We start from the raw sequence: 18,425 nt of genomic DNA, 5'->3' as shown, positions 1-18,425 counted from the left end.
GGCAGACCCAAAACAGTGACCACAGATTTGCTGCAGAGAACATTTCCCGTCCACTGGAGTACTGGGATGACCGTATATTTTCCGATTAGACGAAAATTATGTTATAACATCATAATGTACCTTAAAAGACCTATACTAACAAATTTTCGGAAGAAAGTCCTTTTCTCCCAGAAAGACTAAATAGCAAATTTCAGTCATTGCGATGAGATAATATTACCAAACCCTTCAAAATGCCCACAATAGGGAGGTACCGTTATATGTGAGTTATATCAAAATGTGGACATATACTGATAAAAATCCGGGGAACAGTTTTTTTGCCTTAAAAAGGCCAAATTCCACCCATTTCGTTGAGAAAATGTGGTTAAAACATTCAAAATAGTCAAAAGCGGAATGTAACGTTCTGTGGTGGCTATATAAAACGTGCAAATATTCTGGGGGAAGTTTTTTGGCCCCAAAGAGGACTAAGTACGCTTCTATGGGGGCTATATGAAATATGAATATTTTGTACCGAAAATCGTGAGGCACCGTCCTATGGGGGCTTTACGAAGACGTGGACCGATATAGCCCATTTTCAATACCAAACATCCTAGGAGTAATATACCAAATTATAGAGCTCTGTCTTAAAAATCGCGAGCTGTATCTTGATTTCAACATACGGACGGACACAGGGACATGGTTAATTCGACTTAAAATTTTATGGACTTGGTTGTTATACAACTGCACCAAAGTCATCGACACCCCAGCCTAAAGTCCAGATTTTTACCCCATTGAAAATTTATGGGTACACTTGAAGAAAAATGCCGGGGATAGGTCGCCCAATAATAGGATCAGCTTAATAAAATATAGTTAAGAAGAATGGCAAAAATACCATTAGAATATGACATTCCGAAACATATTTACTCAAGAGACGTTTATACATAAGCTGTTGTTGATGTCCGAGGTGGGATTACGAAATGTTAGGATCAACTTTTCCAGAAATTGTTTTATTTAAAATTTTGTAGTAATTTTGGAAATACCGCGTAATACTGAAAAGTTGTGCAAAACTTTTTTTATTGTTTTATTTAAAATTTTATAGTAATTTTGGTTTGCAAAAATTTTGTTGACTAACTGTACATAAATTTTCTCAACGCAACAAACAAGACATTTTAAAATATATTTTCTTTATAAGAAAATAATAACAGCCATAGCGAGGATCCGCCAATTTTGTGAACGCGAACAGATTTGAAATCAGAATTTTTTCTTAACCTCTATACCAAAAATTTAATTTAATTGAATTTAATAATTTAATTGAATTGCAAAAAATTAAGTTTTAATTTTTATACCCTCCACCATAGTATGGAGGGTATATTAAGTTTGTTTTTCCGTTTGTAACGCATTGAAATACTCATTTGCGACCCTATAAAGTATATATATTCTTGATCAGGGTAAAATTCTAAGTCGATCTGAGCACGTCCGTCCGTCCGTCCGTCTGTGGTAATCACTCTAGCATCCACAAAAATGGAGATAGGACGCTGAAATTGCGTCTTTTGTTTGCAGGCAGGTCAAGTTCGATGATGGGCTATATCGGTCCACGTTTTGGTATAGCCCCCATATAACAGTACCCCCCGATTTACGGTATTTTGACGTTTTTAGCTACATTTTCAGACCGATTTGGCTATAATTTGACATTTAGGGTTCTTAAGTATAAATAAACATATATAACAAAACTTGTGGACATAGGTCCACGTTTTGGTATAGCCCCCATATAACGGTACCCCCAGATATACGGTATTTTGACGTTTTTAGCTACATAATCCGACCGATGTAGCTATAATTTGGCATTTAGGGTTCTTAAATGTTAATAAACTTATATATTAGAAGTTGTGGACATAGATCCACGTTTTGGTATAGCCCCCATATAACGGTACCCCCCAATTTGCGGTATTTTGACGTTTTTAGCTACATTTTCAGACCGATGTAGCTATAGTTTGACATTTAGGGTTCTTAAGTGTCAATAAACTTATATAACAAAAGCTGTGGACATAGGTCCACGTTTTGGTATGACCCCCATATAACGGTACTCCCCGATTTACGGTATTTTGACGGTTTTAGCTACATTTTCAGACCGATTTGGCTATAATTTGACATTTAGGGTTCTTAAGTGTCAATAAACATATATAACAAAACTTGTGGACATAGGTCCACATTTTCGTATAGCCCCCATATAACGGTACCCTCCGATTTGCGGTATTTTGACGTTTTTAGCAACATTTTTAGACCGATTTAGCTATAATTTGACATTTAGGGTTCTTAAGTACCAATAAACATATATAACAAAAGTTGTGGACATAAGTCCACGTTTTGGTATAGCCCCCATATAACGGTACCCCCCCGAAATATAGGTTATTTTGACGTTTTTAGCTACATTATCAGACCGATGTAGCTATAATTTGACATTTAGGGTTCTTAGGTGTTAATAAACTTATATAACAAAAGTTGTGGACATAGGTCCACGTTTTGGTATAGCCCCCATATAACGGTACCCCCCGATTTACGGTATTTTGACGTTTTTATCGACATTTTCAGACCTATATAGCTATAATTTGACATTTAGGGTTCTTAAATGTCAATAAACTTACATATATAACTAGTGGACATAGGTCCATGTTTTGGATTATATTAATATATTAAACCGAACTAGCAGTAATTTGACATTTTAAATTCTTAGTGGTCACAACACCTCTCCATCAAAAATTGTCAACATAGGTCCATGTTCGGATATAGCTCCCATGTAACGGTACCTCCCAATTTTCAGTAATTTGGCCATTTTAGCTACAATTTTTAACAGAACTAACTGTAATTTGACATTTGAAGGTTGTAGTGGTCACCACCATCTGCATTAACAATTTTCAACATAGCCCCAATATAACGATACTTCCCGATTTTCGGTACTTTGACGATTTTACTTAAAATGTTTAATCGAACGTAGGTCCATGTTTTTGTATAGCCCCAAAACAAACCTCCCGATTTTCCGTACCTTAGCTTTATTTTTGGACGAACTTTCTGTAATTTGAAATTTAAAAGTCAACAAAAATTCTGCAACAAAAATTGTTCATATAAGTTCATATTTTCGTATAGCACAGATACCTCCGAACTAGCTGTTAATGACATTTGAAGTTCCCACGTTATGTACCGATTTTCGATATTTTGAGGATTCCAGCTAAATTTTTTAACCGAATTAGGAGTTATTTGACAATAAAGGCTCCCATCAAAAACTCTCAACATAGACCCATGTTTTATTATAACCCCTATATCGACGCCTCCAAACAATAGTATGCTAAGTCGACTTAGCATGTTTTCAAGTTCTTTACATTTTTATACCCTCCACCATAGTATGTAGGGTATATTAAGTTTGTCATTCCGTTTGTAACACATCGAACTAATCATTTGCGACCCTATAAAGTATATATATTCTTGATCAGGATAAAATTCTAAGACGATCTAGCCATGTCCGTCTGTCCGTCTGTTGTAATCACTCTAGCGTCCGCAATAATTGAGATAGAGTGCTGAAATTTTGCATCCGAGGGTCTTTTTTCCATAGGCAGGTCAAGTTCGAAGATGGGCTATATCGGTCCACTCTTTGGTATAGCCCCCATATAACGGTACCTCCGGATTTGAGGTATTTTGACGTTCTTCGCCACATTTGCAGACCGAATTAGCTAAAATTTGACACTTAGGGTTCCTAGTGATCAACAAACTTATATCCCAAAGGATATGGGCATAGGCCCATGTTTTGGTATAGCCCCCATATATCGGTACCTCCCGATTTTCGGTATTTTGAGAATTTTAGGTACAATTTTTAACCGAACTAGCTGTAATTTGCCATTTGAGGTTCTCAGTGGTTGCATAATATCTCCACTAAACATCGTCAACATAGGTCCATGTTTTGGTATAGCCCCCATATAACGGTACCTCCCGATTTTCGGTATTTCGAGAATTTTAGCCACAATTTGTGACCGAACTATCTGCAATTTGACATTTGAGGTTCTCAGTAGTCATGAAACATCTCCACCAAACATCGTCAACATAGGTCTATGTTTTGGTATGGCCCCCTTATAAGCGTACCTCCCGATTTTCGGTATTTTGAGCATTTTAGTTACAATTTTTAACCGAATTAGCTGTAATTTGACATTTGAGGGTCTCAGTCGTCATGAAACATCTCCACGAAACATCGTTAACATAGGTCCATGTTTTGGTATAGGCCCCATATATCGGTACCTCCCGATTTTCGGTATTTTGAGAATTTTAGCTACAATTTTTAACCGAACTCGCTATAATTTGCCATTTGAGGTTCTCAGTGGTCATGAAACATCTCCACCAAACATCGGCAACATAGGTCCATGTTTTGGTATAGCCCCCATATAACCGTACCTCCCGATTTTCGGTATTTTGAGAATTTTAGCTGCAATTTTTAACCGAACTAGCTGTAATTTGACATTTGAAGTTCTCAGTGGTCATAAAACATCTCAAAAAGAACATCGTCCACATAGTTCCATGTTTTGGTATAGACCCCATATAACGGTATCTCCCGATTTTCGGTATTTTGAGAATTTTAGCTGCAATTTTTAACCGAACTAGCTGTAATGCTCGGTATTTTGAGAATTTTAGCTACAATTTGTCTATTCAAAAATAATCGTCAATATAGATCCATGTTTTGGAATATCCCCCATATAACAGTACCTCCCGATTTTCGGTATTTTGAGAATTTTAGCTGCAATTTTTAACCGAACTAGCTGTAATTTGACATTTAAAGTTCTCAGTGGTCATAAAACATCTCAAAAGGAACATCGTCCACATAGGTCCATGTTTTGGTATAGCCGCTATATAACGGTATCTCCCGATTTTCGGTATTTTGAGAATTTTAGCTGCAATTTTTAACCGTACTAGCTGTAATGATCGGTATTTTGAGAATTTTAGCTACAATTTTGTCTATTCAAAAAATAATCGTCAATATAGAGCCATGTTTTGGTATATCCCCCACATAACAGTACCTCCCGATTTTCGGGAATTTTCAGTGGTCACGAAATTTCTTCACTAAAATTCGTCAACATGGGTCCATTTTTGAGGGTCTACATTGTTTTGATGAAACTACGCTCAATTTGACTCTTGAAGTTCCCTGCAGCTATAAAAATTTCCGCCAAAAAATTTAAAGATAGGTTGACTCTTTGATATAGCCCAGTTGGTGGTACCTTTCACCTAGCTGAACACATTTTTTTAGATTAGATAACACTGTGCAACGAAATGGAGGTGAAAGTCTGGGGCACGGAAAATTTCTCTTGGGGAAAAAAGACCTTGGCGAGTATATTATGAACCCCGAAGGACAAATCCGCCGTGAGTCGAACTGTCGCGTTATGGCGTGATGAAGTTTTTGCAAGAGACCCTGTAAGCCATCATGAATTAGCATTATATCTTTGTTTGTTGTTTTTGTAGAGCACTTAAGCAACAGTGAACAAAGATATAACGCTAATTCCTGATGGCTTACAGGGTCTCTTGCAAAAACTTCATCACGCCATAACGCGGAAGTTCGACTCACGGCGCATCTGTCCTTCGGGGTTTTTCTGTCACCAAGGGCTTTCATCTCCAAAGGAATTATCTCTGCCCCAACATTTTTGTTCACAGTGTAATTTAAGCAATAGTGGGAGGCAGTAGGATTCTATCCATTGTCGAAAAGTTGTTCCACCTTAAATTGTGAAAGGACCCTAATTATTCCATTTTATTTAAGACTATTTTATGGTGGAGGGTATAAAATGTTCGGCCCGGCCGAACTTAACGACTTTTTACTTGTTATATTTAACGTCCTTTAACTTAAATTCTGTCAAATTTTGGTAATGATCGGACAATCCGAATAGAAGTTATAAACAAATATTTACTTAGGTCAAAGGTCAAAGAAATTTGCAAACTTTTAGAGCTTGTCCTGCAAAACTCACTTCTTAGACTTAGCATACTATTATTTGGAGGTGTCGATATAACAGTACCTCCCAATTTCTAGCCCACCAAAAATTTTCAACAGTTAGATATAGGCACCATTAAAAAGGGCCTCCCGAATGAAGCATTTTATGTACATTATCTGTCATTTTAACGTACTCACTTAAAGTTTGGGACAGGAATGAATATGGTGGAGGGTATGAAAAGTTCGGCCCGGCCGAACTTAATGCTTTTTTACTTGTTTTGGTTTAAATGAATTTTATTTGTTCTTTAGTTTTCTTAATATGTGTTTTAACCGCTTAAATTATTGATATGTGGTAGAAGATATTCGGCCTGGATAGTCTATATGCCTTTCTTAATTGTTTTTCTTGTGTAGGTATTTCAAAACTGTCAGCAGTTTTTGTTATTTGTGCATTCATTGCGTTATACATTCCACAGAATATTGTAGGCACATTGAGAACATTTGAGCAATACCTACAACACATGTCATCACAAAGGGAGAAGGTTGTTCTTTATATTCCAACATTACCTTTTGGCGTCGGGTAGGTTAAAGAGAGCTAAAATAAACGAATACTTATTACTCTCATTGTGGTTGGCAACAAAACACACCATACATTGGACTCTACTTTAACGACAAATATAGATGGCTCAGCTAGCTACCGTGAAGCTAAATCAACAAGCCAGTTGTTTGAGGTTGTAGTGTAAAATTTTTTGTCATCTTTTTGATACAACACACATCCTCCCTATAGTGAAATGACGCGCGCACATACTCTCATACAGATTATTCGGAATGCCTGCGAATATATCCCAACCATCGTATTCGCCACAGCATTTTATGTGTATCTGTTGAAAAAAAAAACGTTTCTCTTTCTGCCCCTTGCTTTCCACAACCAACAAATAAGCGTCATTACTTTTGGTGGTTGTTATTCGCATGGTAGGCGAATAAAGCATTTTCGTCGCGTTTCAGTTTGTTGGCAAGCGGCGTTGTTATTGCTACTCTTTGTAGTATTGCGCTTAACTCAGTAAAAATTCGTGTTTAATTTGTTCAAAGCAGACATGCATATGCAGAAGGCAAAATTTATAGAAGTCATAAAGCAATATCCCATTCTATACGATGTCCAACACGAAGACTACAAGAACAGCTACAAAAAAGACAAAGTGTGGGATAAGATGGCCGAGGAATTAAATGAAAATTGTAAGTAAAATTCAATTTTCGCATGCATCTTTTTTATTTCATATGACATATGTATAGCAAAGATAGGCAAAGATAGGCAAAGTCCAAATTCACGTTAAGCAATTTTCCTTGCGGCACTTGTCACTTTTAGAGAGAATGAGGTGAGGTATATGGGAACCTTTTACCTCTCACCAACAAACAGACAATTGCAGCAAGGAAAATTACCTAAAGTGGGTACTAATGGTATGCTTAATTGTATTAACTGTCAAATTAATTTGTTCAATACTCCCATTTTAATACATTAAAATGCACGTTACAATAATCTAGAATGTAGGGTAGCTTCTATAATAATTGTTCCACTAACATCCCAGAAGGGACAAGGAAGACGTCTCTCATATCAATTAGTGTACCCCGATTCATATTAGCTCAATGATATGGGACCTACAGTTTATCGCCGAGTCCGAACGGCGTGTCCTAGGATACCACTTGTAGAGAAGTTTTACATGGCTGGAATACTCACAAAATGTCGTCAACATTACTAAGGGGTATTTTGCCACCGTTGAAAATTTGATGTTGCTTGGCAGGGGAATCGAACCCACGACCTTCTACGTGCAAGGCGGGTGTGCATATCATTGCACCACGATAGCACCCCTAGTCGCTTCTATGGTGCAAATACAGGTAATAGCAAATGTTGTTGTAGAACAAACGTAACCACAACCACATAGCAATCCCACGACATCGGGTTCTTTGTACCGGATTGACCCGAAACTAAAAGCGTTTCAACCAGCGGCTGCCAGCTAGGGATACCAGGCGGTTTTATCGTAAAAATAATGATAAATAAAATAAAAATCATCAAATCTATTAAAAAAATCGTCAAAAATTAAAATACGCACATCGAATTAAAATGTCAAAATATGCGGACGACTGAGTTAATACCTTTATTGAGTATAAGCATATGAACCATCAACACGTTTCAAATCTAATATTGCATTCCAAAAAAATAAATTTGTTTCATTACTTTCAAACAGTTCCTCAAAGTCCAAAAAATTTAGTTCACGGAATTTATTATACTTTTTCTTTCGTTTTATACAGTTTTGACTTTGCTATAGAAAATTAATATTTCAATGCCTTACTTCCTGAACTTCGTATCTAAAAAAATTCGATTTTGACTTTTTCATACCAGACGATTGCTATTTATACCCTACACCACTATGAGATTTGGTAAAAAATCATGTAACACCGCGAAATATTGGTCCTAGATCCCCAATGTGGTATACCAATCTTCATATCTCGACGAGATAAAGCGATTTTGAGATGTGTGTCCGTCCGTCCGTCTGTCCATTATAAATTGTAATCAAACTGCAGGCCGCAGTAATGAACCGATTGTCACAAAATTTTGCATAGAGATCGGCCAGAATATATACCTATTGTTATTGGTGATGATCGTGAAATATTTAGCGGGTGAAATGGACCAAAAACATAATTTTTATCCGTAATAATAGTCCGATCGCCTCGAAATTTTAAATAAGGTAAGATAATATGACAAAGAAGAAGCTTCCTGGAAGAGACATTTCGTGCAAGTAAGCTGTACTTGGAAGAGGAACGCTTGACCTTTCTATTGATGTCAATTGTGTTGGTGTACATGATAAGACAACAGTGTTACAGCCTAATATACTCAGTTATTTGTTTGTAGTGTAATCATAAACACGCTATTATAGCTCAATAATCACCAAATTTTGCACGAGGTAAGAGTTTATGTAGAAAAAGATGCCTACAATTTTGGATGATAATCTGATATTATTAAGCGGTTTTAATGGCCCATTACTTTTGTATGAAAAATATAAAAATTGTAGTTTTGGTCCATATTTTAATTCCTATAGGGCATGTACCGGCAAAGTAGCCTATATTTAAAAAAAACTACTGACCTTTCCCCTGATACAAATTCCGTATTGTATTCCGAAAAGAAAGAAAATTTAGATATGTAGCAGAAGGGGCTAAACAATGTCAATTTTCCAATTTAGGAATAATTATTAGAAATGTATAAAATATAATTATTCCACAAACATCCCAGTAGGGACAAGAGAGCCTTCTCTCATATCAATGAGTTCACCCCGATTCATGGGACCTACTGTTTATTACCGAGTCCGAACAGCGTGTCCTAAGACACCACCTCTAGAGAAGTATTCACATTTTTTTCACCCCATTTGCTCCTATCTTTTGCGATTTTTTTGGGGCTAACATTCATTAGGGTATTTAAAAAGAATAGTACACCCTAGTCCATCCATAAAATACTAGAAAAATAAGCGTAAGTGGGGTGAACAAAATGCTTGAAGCGTGAAGTGAGAGGTGAAGTGTGTCTCAGAACATACCCGATTGTATAACCTTCTTTCTTGCACCATGATTACTATGTCCATATTTATATTAGGCAATTTTCCTTGCGGCAATTGTCAGTTTCATGGAGAGAGAGGTGCGGCATATGGTAACCCTTTGCCTCTCAACATCCTCTCGCACCGACAAACTAGCAATTACCGCAAGGAAAATTGCCTAATGTAAATATGGACCATAATAAATGAAATTCTGAAGAATAAGTAAAAAAGTATCAGTCGGTTTTGCCGTCAGAGATATACCCACAGCCTGTGTGAATTGAAATTTCATCTATGTACAATATATGATCGAATACCGGCGACGCAACCAAAATTCTCGATAGTTAGCGTGCCATCCCGTCACTTCCGTTGGTCACCGTATAACTTAGAGCTTTTGGACTGGTATGTCAGGAAGCATGGACCGAAACGGTGCCGTAGGGATTTTTTATAGCTTTTTGGCCATATTCTCAGGAAGTATGGACTATCACCGTCGGAATGGCGACAGCGAATACAAGTTGTTACAACAAATTAAAAAAAAAATCGTGCGTATAATATTTATGCAAATTTTTAATCCGAAAATTTTAATTTTGTATTTTAGCCTATATGTTATCTTTCGAAATAAGCTAAGCAAATTTGATTGTACCTCTATATGTGGCTATACCAAAACATTGACCCATGTTGAAAATTTTTTGCAGATGAATTCTTATACACCCAGAACTTTAAATCTTAATTTCCAGAAAAATGTGTTAAGAAATGTTGTCAAGATCCTCAAAGTACATAAAATCGGGATATATCCTTATATGGTAGCCAGGGACGTACGTAGGGGTGGGGGCCAGGGGAATGACTCTCATAATGAGACCTACTTGTTTAATGGACTAAGTCGGCACATTCCTCTCCGCAAAAATTAAACTCGTTTGCGCTTTAATCCAAATTAAATTTATTAGAAAAATGTAAGCATTTATTTGTAAAAGCAATTTGGGGAAAATACATATATATTTTGTGAAAAATATATTTTCTGGTTTACACGGACTCAATCACTTCGGTTAAAGAAATAAAGTTTTTGCGTTTTCTGATATAAAAATGTTATTAGTGCATTGACACAATAGCAGTATATTGGAATTATTCGATACAATTCCAATATGCACTCGCCGATGCGAGTTATTCTTCTGTTTGGAGATATTTAATTTAATAGAGATTTAAAAATACCTTGGCATATTACAGTATACCAAATTCCAATTAAAAGGTTTATAAGATGTAATGTATGGTGGTCAAAGATTTATCCAACTAAAAACTTTTTGAAAGGTGGGACTAAAATTAGAGGACTTTCAGCATGGAGGATCTCCAACCAAAAGCAATTCCAAAAATTCGGTTACTGGAAATCTTGCGATAGAGGAAACAATGGCAATTCACTGCGGAAATTAGAAACCAAAGTGCCAAGAATATGACGAAGATGGCGGCCGCTACAAAATGGCGGATAACGTAGGTTTTATCAATCCCATAAATATGGGTATCAAATGAAAGGGCTCAACAAGCAGAATACAATATACTATAAAAAATTGAAATCCAAGATGGCGGCCGCTACAAAATGGCGGACAACGTAGGTTTTATCAATCCCATCAATATGGGTATCAAATGAAAGTGCTCAACCAGTAGAATACAATGTACTATATAAAATTAAAATCCAAGATGGCGGCCTCTACAAAATGGCGGATAACTTAGGTTTTATCAATCCCATCAACATGGGTATCAAATGAAAGGTCTCACCAAGTAGAATACAATGTACTAAGCAAAATTGAAATCTAAAATGGCCGCCGCTACCAAATGGCTGATAACAATTTTTTTTTATCAATCCCACCAATATGGGTATCAAATAAAAGGGCTTGACAAGAAGAATACAGTGCACTATACAGTACATCTTATACACCCGAAAGCCATACAGTTTCCAGCTAAGTACAATTACAGGACGGCTGAAAGAAGAATGTTGTTGCCTTTAATACTATCATGGGCTTCTACAATACATAAAATGCAGGGCAGCACTGTGAATCACGCAGTCGTATACTTAGGTGCGAAACTGTTTGAAGAAGGTCAAGCCTACGTGGCTCTTAGTAGAGTAAGATCTTTGCAGGGACTACGTATAGAGGAGTTGGACTGCAATAAACTAACGGGCGAGAAACCTTGCAATAATGAAGCACTAAATGAATTAAACAGAATGCGAAATAAAAACTAAAAACTAGAAAATAAAAATAGGTAAAAAAAACTTTTTAAGTTAAACGGTTTTATGTTAAACATACATTGCAATGTTTAAGATAAATGTACTAAAAACCAAAAAATAATAAAATAGATACAGTCGTGGGAATTATAAACATATGCATAGACTAGACTAAAATAAAACCGTGGGGCACGTCAATTGTCTACAAATTATCGACATAATGTGCGATAGAAGAATCGTTTAATTCGTCGTTAGGCAGTTGGCCCGCAGTCGGTGAGGAAATTACTTACTATTTTCTTGCTCATGGAAATTCCAATAGTTATACACTCCATGTAAATAAAAGAGATGTTTCAACTAGTTTATCGTTGGACATTCACACTGCTGTCTGGCGAGGAATCGTTTGACTGCTCGTAGTTTGTCTTTAATCGACAAAGTACTACTCGCTCACCACTATGAAACCCTAAAACTCGCTTATAATCAAGCTTGCTAGCTTGTTTGCACATTCTATCCCTACTTATCACACATCCATCGCTGTCGGTTGAACAACTGCCTTATTATAATGTAACATTACAAAACGAACATTTTAATCAACGATTGTAGACAATTGACGTGCCCCACGGTTTTATTTTAGTCTAGTCTATGCATATGTTTATAATTCCCACGACTGTATCTATTTTATTATTTTTTGGTTTTTAGTACATTTATCTTAAACATTGCAATGTATGTTTAACATAAAACCGTTTAACTTAAAAAGTTTTTTTTTTACCTATTTTTATTTTATTATTTATTATTTATTCTTGGGTCAAATTTAGTAACTCAAATTTCACCCTCTTCCTGTCATCCGATTAATCTGAAATTTTGTATACACTTTGGATTTTGGTGACAATACAATTATATTTATTCATTATCATTATAAATTCAAGATGGCGGTCGCTACTAAATGGCGGATAACGTAGGTTTTATCAATCCCATCAATATGGGTATCAAATGAAAGGGCTCAACAAGCTCAACAACAATATACTATAAAAAATTTAAATCCAAGATGGCGGCCGCTACAAAATGGCGGATAACGGAGGTTTTATCAATCCCATCAATATGGGTATCAAATGAAAGTGCTCAGCAAGCAGAATACAATATACTATAAAAAATTTAAATCCAAGATGGCGGCCGCTACAAAATGGCGGATAACGTAGGTTTTATCAATCCCATCAATATGGGTATCAAATAAAAGGGCTCAACAAGCAGAATACAATATACTATAAAAAATGGAAATCCAAGATGGCGGCCGCTACAAAATGGCGGATAACGTAGGTTTTATCAATCCCATCAATATGGGTATCAAATGAAAGTGCTCAACAAGCAGAATACAATATACTATAAAAAATTGAAATCCAAGATGGCGGCCGCTACAAAATGGCGGATAACGTAGGTTTTATCAATCCCATCAATATGGGTATCAAAAGAAAGGGCTCAACAAGCAGAATACAATATACTATAAAAAATTGAAATCCAAGATGTCGGATAACGTAGGTTTTATCAATCACATCAATATGGGTATCAAATGAAAGGGCTCAACAAGCAGAATACAATATACTATAAAAAATTGAAATCCAAGATGGCGGCCGCTACAAAATGGCGGATAACGTAGGTTTTATCAATCCCATCAATATGGGTATCAAATGAAAGGGCTCAACAAGCAGAATACAATATACTATAAAAAATTGAAATCCAAGATGGCGGATAACGTAGGTTTTATCAATAACATCAATATGGGTATCAAATGAAAGGGCTCAACAAGCAGAATACAATATACTATAAAAAATTGAAATCCAAGATGGCGGATAACGTAGGTTTTATCAATCACATCAATATGGGTATCAAATGAAAGGGCTCAACAAGCAGAATACAATATACTATAAAAAATTGAAATCCAAGATGGCGGATAACGTAGGTTTTATCAATCCCATCAATATGGGTATCAAATGAAAGGGCTCAACAAGCAGAATACAATATACTATAAAAAATTGAAATCCAACATGGCGGCCGCTACAAAATGGCGGATAACGTAGGTTTTATCAATCCCATCAATATGGGTATCAAATGAAAGGGCTCAACAAGCAGAATACAATATACTATAAAAAAATTTAATTCCAAGATGGCGGCCGCTACAAAATGGCGGATAACGTAGGTTTTATCAATCCCATCAATATGGGTGTCAAATGAAAGTGCTCAACCAGTAGAATACAATGTACTATATAAAGTTAAAATCTAAGATGGCGGCCTCTACAAAATGGCGTATAACTTAGGTTTTATCAATCCCCTCAAAATAGGTATCAAATGAAAGGTCTCAACAAGTAGAATACAATTTACTATGCAAAATTGAAATCTAGGATGGCCGCCGCTACCAAATGCTGATAACAATTTTTTATCAATCCCACCAATATGTGTATCAAATAAAAGGGCTTGACAAGAAGAATACAGTGCACTATACAGTACATCTTATACACCCGAAAGCCATACAGTTTCCAGCTAAGTACAATTACGAGACGGCTGAAAGAAGAATGTTGCCTTTAATACTATCATGGGCTTCTACTATACATAAAATCCAGGGCAGCACTGTGGATCACGCAGTCGTATACTTAGGTGCGAAACTGTTTGAAGAAGGTCAAGCCTACGTATAGTAAGATCTTTGCAGGGACTACGTATAGAGGAGTTGGACTGCAATAAACTAACGGGCAAGAAACCTTGCAATAATGAAGCACTAAACGAATTAAACAGCATGCGAAATAAAAACTAAAAACTAGAAAATAAAAATAGGTAAAAAAACTTTTTAAGTTAAACGGTTTTATGTTAAACATACATTGCAATGTTTAAGATAAATGTACTAAAAACCAAAAAATAATAAAATAGATACAGTCGTGGGAATTATAAACATATGCATAGACTAGACTAAAATAAAACCGTGGGGCACGTCAATTGTCTACAAATTATCGACTTAATGTGCGATAGAAGAATCGTTTAATTCGTCGTTAGGCAGTTGGCCCGCAGACAGTGAGGAAATTACTTACTATTTCTTGCTGATGGAAATTCCAATAGTTATACACTCCATGTAAATACAAGAGATGTTTCAACTAGTTTATCGTTGGACATTCACACTGCTGCCTGGCGAGGAAGCGTTTCACTGCTCGTAGTTTGTCTTTAATCGACAAAGTACTACTCGCTCACCACTATGAAACCCTAAAACTCGCTTATAATCGAGCTTGCTAGCTTGTTTTCACATTCTAGCCCTACTTATCACACTTCCATCGTTGTCGGTTGAACAACTGCCTAATTATAGTGTAACATTACAAAACAATCATTTTAATCAACGATTGTAGACAATTGACGTGCCCCACGGTTTTATTTTAGTCTAGTCTATGCATATGTTTATAATTCCCACGACTGTGTCTATTTTATTATTTTTTGGTTTTTAGTACATTTATCTTAAACATTGCAATGTGTGTTTAACATAAAACCGTTTAACTTAAAAAGTTTTTTTTACCTATTTTTATTCAAATATATATTCTCCACAAATATTTCAAAAGCTGTTTGAATGGAGCGCACAACATCTTCAGTATGAATTCATAACGAAAAACCATTAAAAAAATATTTATAGTGTCCAATCACAACGACAATCTGGATAACATTTTTAAAATATGGCCCTAAACCCTGTATCAAAAACAAGGGCTGCTAAAAATGTTATATGTTATGGTTACAGATTTCTTTTATTCGGAGACTTATAGTGAAATTTGATTTGGAACCTTTCTTCTTTTTACCATATCTCCAAAAAGTGAAAGATTTTGTTAGAATTTGATCCAGTATTTAATTATCAGTCCAAAATTAAAACAAATAATTTCATTCTAAAATATATACATTTGTAACCTAATTTTCTTAAGAAAATAGTATACCTAGATATATGGTTTATTCTGAAACTCATAGTGAAATTTTGTGCAGAATTTTTCTTCTTTTCACCTAGAACCAAGTTTCATATTACTTTCATGTATCAACTCGAAAAAAGAAGGAAAAAAAATTGCGAAGTATGTTTATGTTTTATCAGCAAAATTGATACTGATATTTACATGATATACAGTGTAAATAGACATTTCATTTCTTTGGCGACCCATAATGAAATTTGACTAAGAATATTTTTGTCTTTCACTGTCATCTCTGTAAAATTATGTTTTGTGTGACAATTTGGAATAAACTCAGAGTAAGTCCGATTTGATCACATTTTAAAGTTTTTGAAAGATTTTTGAAAAAAGGACCAAAAAGACCCTTTTGATGAACCGCATAAGGGTTAAAATTTTTAACAAAAATATTCCCCATTTCCTCCTCTGTAATGTTGGCAAAGACACTACAGACCTAAAATGCAAGGATTCCAAGATATGTCCCAATTTACATTAGGCGAGTTTACTTGCGGCAATTGTCAGTTTGTAGGTGAGAGAGGGTGCTGAGAGGCAAAGGGTTACCATATGCCTCACCCCTCTCTCCTACAAAATGACAATTGCCGCAAGTAAACTCGCCCAATGTAAATTGGGACTATCTTTACTCAAATATTTCGAAAAAAAAACTAGAAATAGGCGGAACTTGCCCCGCCTACTTTGGTTACTTTCCAATGTAAATATTAAAAACGCCGATACACGTGTCTCATATTTTAAGCTCCACTTTCATAATCTACTCAGTTTTCCTTGTCATTTTTTGTGTTGTCGCACAGTGTTATACTAGAGAGCTCGTTCTTGGGACAATGTATTATGGTATTATACAAATACTATTGTTTATTATAGTTACATAATCATAAATATACCAATAAAAACAAACTTCCGAAAAAATAAAGGAAATTATTCTCTAGCAAGCAACCAATATCCAAAGCTTTATAATATATTTACTTTATATTTGTCCCTCATTTTATGTTTGTATTGCATTTTTTTAACTTTCAGCGTTCGAGTTGAAGAAGAAATGGAAAAGTTTAAAAGATACATTTGCGAAATATATGAAACGAGTCAACGCCGATGAATCGCCAAAACCTTGGGTATGGGCTGAACAAATGAAATATTTTCTACCGTATCTGTCATTTAGTAATAGATCATATCAAGAAGATTATGACAATTCTCCCGAAAGTGATTTCGAACTACTTAACTCCAATTCAAATATGCCCGTTGTCTACGAAGAAAATGAATTTATTGGTTGTGACAACGATTACAAGCCAAAAGAACAACAACCCCTGGAATCTGTACTCTTTGTAGATGAATCACCGAATTCACCATCACCCGTACAAGAAACAATTGTTCAAACGGAAACGGCATCATTTAGCATAACTCAGCCTAGAACTTTAAAGAGAAAATCTGAAACGGAAGAACCGAAATCGTTACGTGATCACTTCAAAGAGAAAAAGTTTAAAGCCGTTTTTGATGACATCGAATGTTTGATGTTGGCCCATGCGCAAACAATAAAAAAGTTTTCCGCAAAGCGTCAAGCCATAACTAAATATAAAATTGCTCAAGTCATATTGGAACAAGAGTTGTTGCATGTTCAAGAAATGCCCACTCAAGTTGCCCATGAAGAACCAGAGAATTACCAAAACATATCTAGTGATGATGAAAACTAATTCAAAACAAGTCCAATTACCTGGTACTGCCACTTATACTGTGGAGGTGATACAGTTATATAAATCCCAAACTTAACACATTCGAATAATTTTATTAAAATTTTAAATTGGTTTATTATGTTATACATACATATTAGTACATAAGTATTTGGAATTAAGGATAAAAATTAATGCCAAATAATTAATGGTTGATGAATTGAAATAAATAAACGAACTGAAAATAAAAATACGTCTGCGTATTTTTAAACTATCTTGATAAACTGTGTGAGGTAGGAGATGAAAGATAGATACCATGCAATGGCCCTGGCCTGGTTTAACATGACAAGGCCAGGACACTTTGGCAGATGTACTTGAAAACTACAAGGTCGATGTTAATGCCGTGCAGGAAATACGATGGTTTGGGAAAAGCATCACAACAACATCTAAAGATGACGATCTGTATTATATATAGATGCCATGACATAATGCATGGTTGGAGGTAAAAACATTTGGTCTCTAGCTTTCCATCAGTAAATGGAAGACTTGCTATGTTACGGATAAAAGCAAAATTCTTCAACATCAGATTTATTTGCGCTCATGCTTCCACTGAAGACAAGGACGAACAGATCGAAGATATATTTTACAAGCGCTTAGCAGAAACATATGTCCGTTGTCCTGCCCATGATAATAAAATTATTCTTAATTATTCCGAAAATTCTACCAAAGAGTGAAACAACAAACCTGTAGAGACATGCATAGTAATTTGGTAACTGATAAAAGGTAGTGTGCTCAGGATATGTTAAAAGCGTTTCTCCAAACTGTTGGTATCCAATACTAGCGAAGACGACGAAGATACCACAGATCCAATCCTAGAAGATGGTAGCATTGAATGTATACCACCCGACCAAGATAAGTTAAAGACGACAATAAGCTGGCTGAACAATAATAAGGCAGCAGGAGCCGTTGACTTACCAACCGTGCTGTTCAAAACCGAAGCCGACACGCTGGTAAGATGTATGAATCATCTAGTTAGCGCCATCTGGCAGGAAGAACGCGTAGCCGACGATTGGAACCTGAGCATTCTGTGTCCCG

General features: G+C 35.7%; 1 protein-coding gene across 1 annotated transcript; it reads left to right on the top strand.

Moving 5' to 3' along the window:
- Nucleotides 1–6,921: 6,921 nt before the first annotated feature.
- On the top strand, nt 6,922–17,581 carry LOC141401980 (uncharacterized). Its single transcript, XM_073982578.1, has 2 exons — nt 6,922–7,159; nt 16,687–17,581. The coding sequence occupies exons 1-2, from the start codon at nt 7,021–7,023 to the stop codon at nt 17,352–17,354; spliced, it is 807 nt and encodes a 268-aa protein (XP_073838679.1). The 5' UTR covers nt 6,922–7,020; the 3' UTR covers nt 17,355–17,581.
- Nucleotides 17,582–18,425: the final 844 nt, after the last annotated feature.

This window comes from Musca autumnalis, unplaced genomic scaffold (assembly GCF_047663935.1).
Source record: "Musca autumnalis isolate F117 unplaced genomic scaffold, ASM4766393v1 scaffold_4, whole genome shotgun sequence".
Taxonomy (NCBI): Eukaryota; Metazoa; Arthropoda; class Insecta; order Diptera; family Muscidae; genus Musca; species Musca autumnalis.
This window is presented reverse-complemented; position numbering and strand designations above follow the sequence as displayed.

What these genes read in the sequence shown, in the direction of transcription:
- LOC141401980 (XM_073982578.1), top strand. Translation starts at nt 7,021, where the DNA reads ATGCATATGCAGAAGGCAAAATTTATAGAAGTCATAAAGCAATATCCC. An exon ending in CGAGGAATTAAATGAAAATT is followed by an intron (nt 7,160 to 16,686) that starts GTAAGTAAAATT and finishes TTTAACTTTCAG; the next exon opens with CGTTCGAGTTGAAGAAGAAA.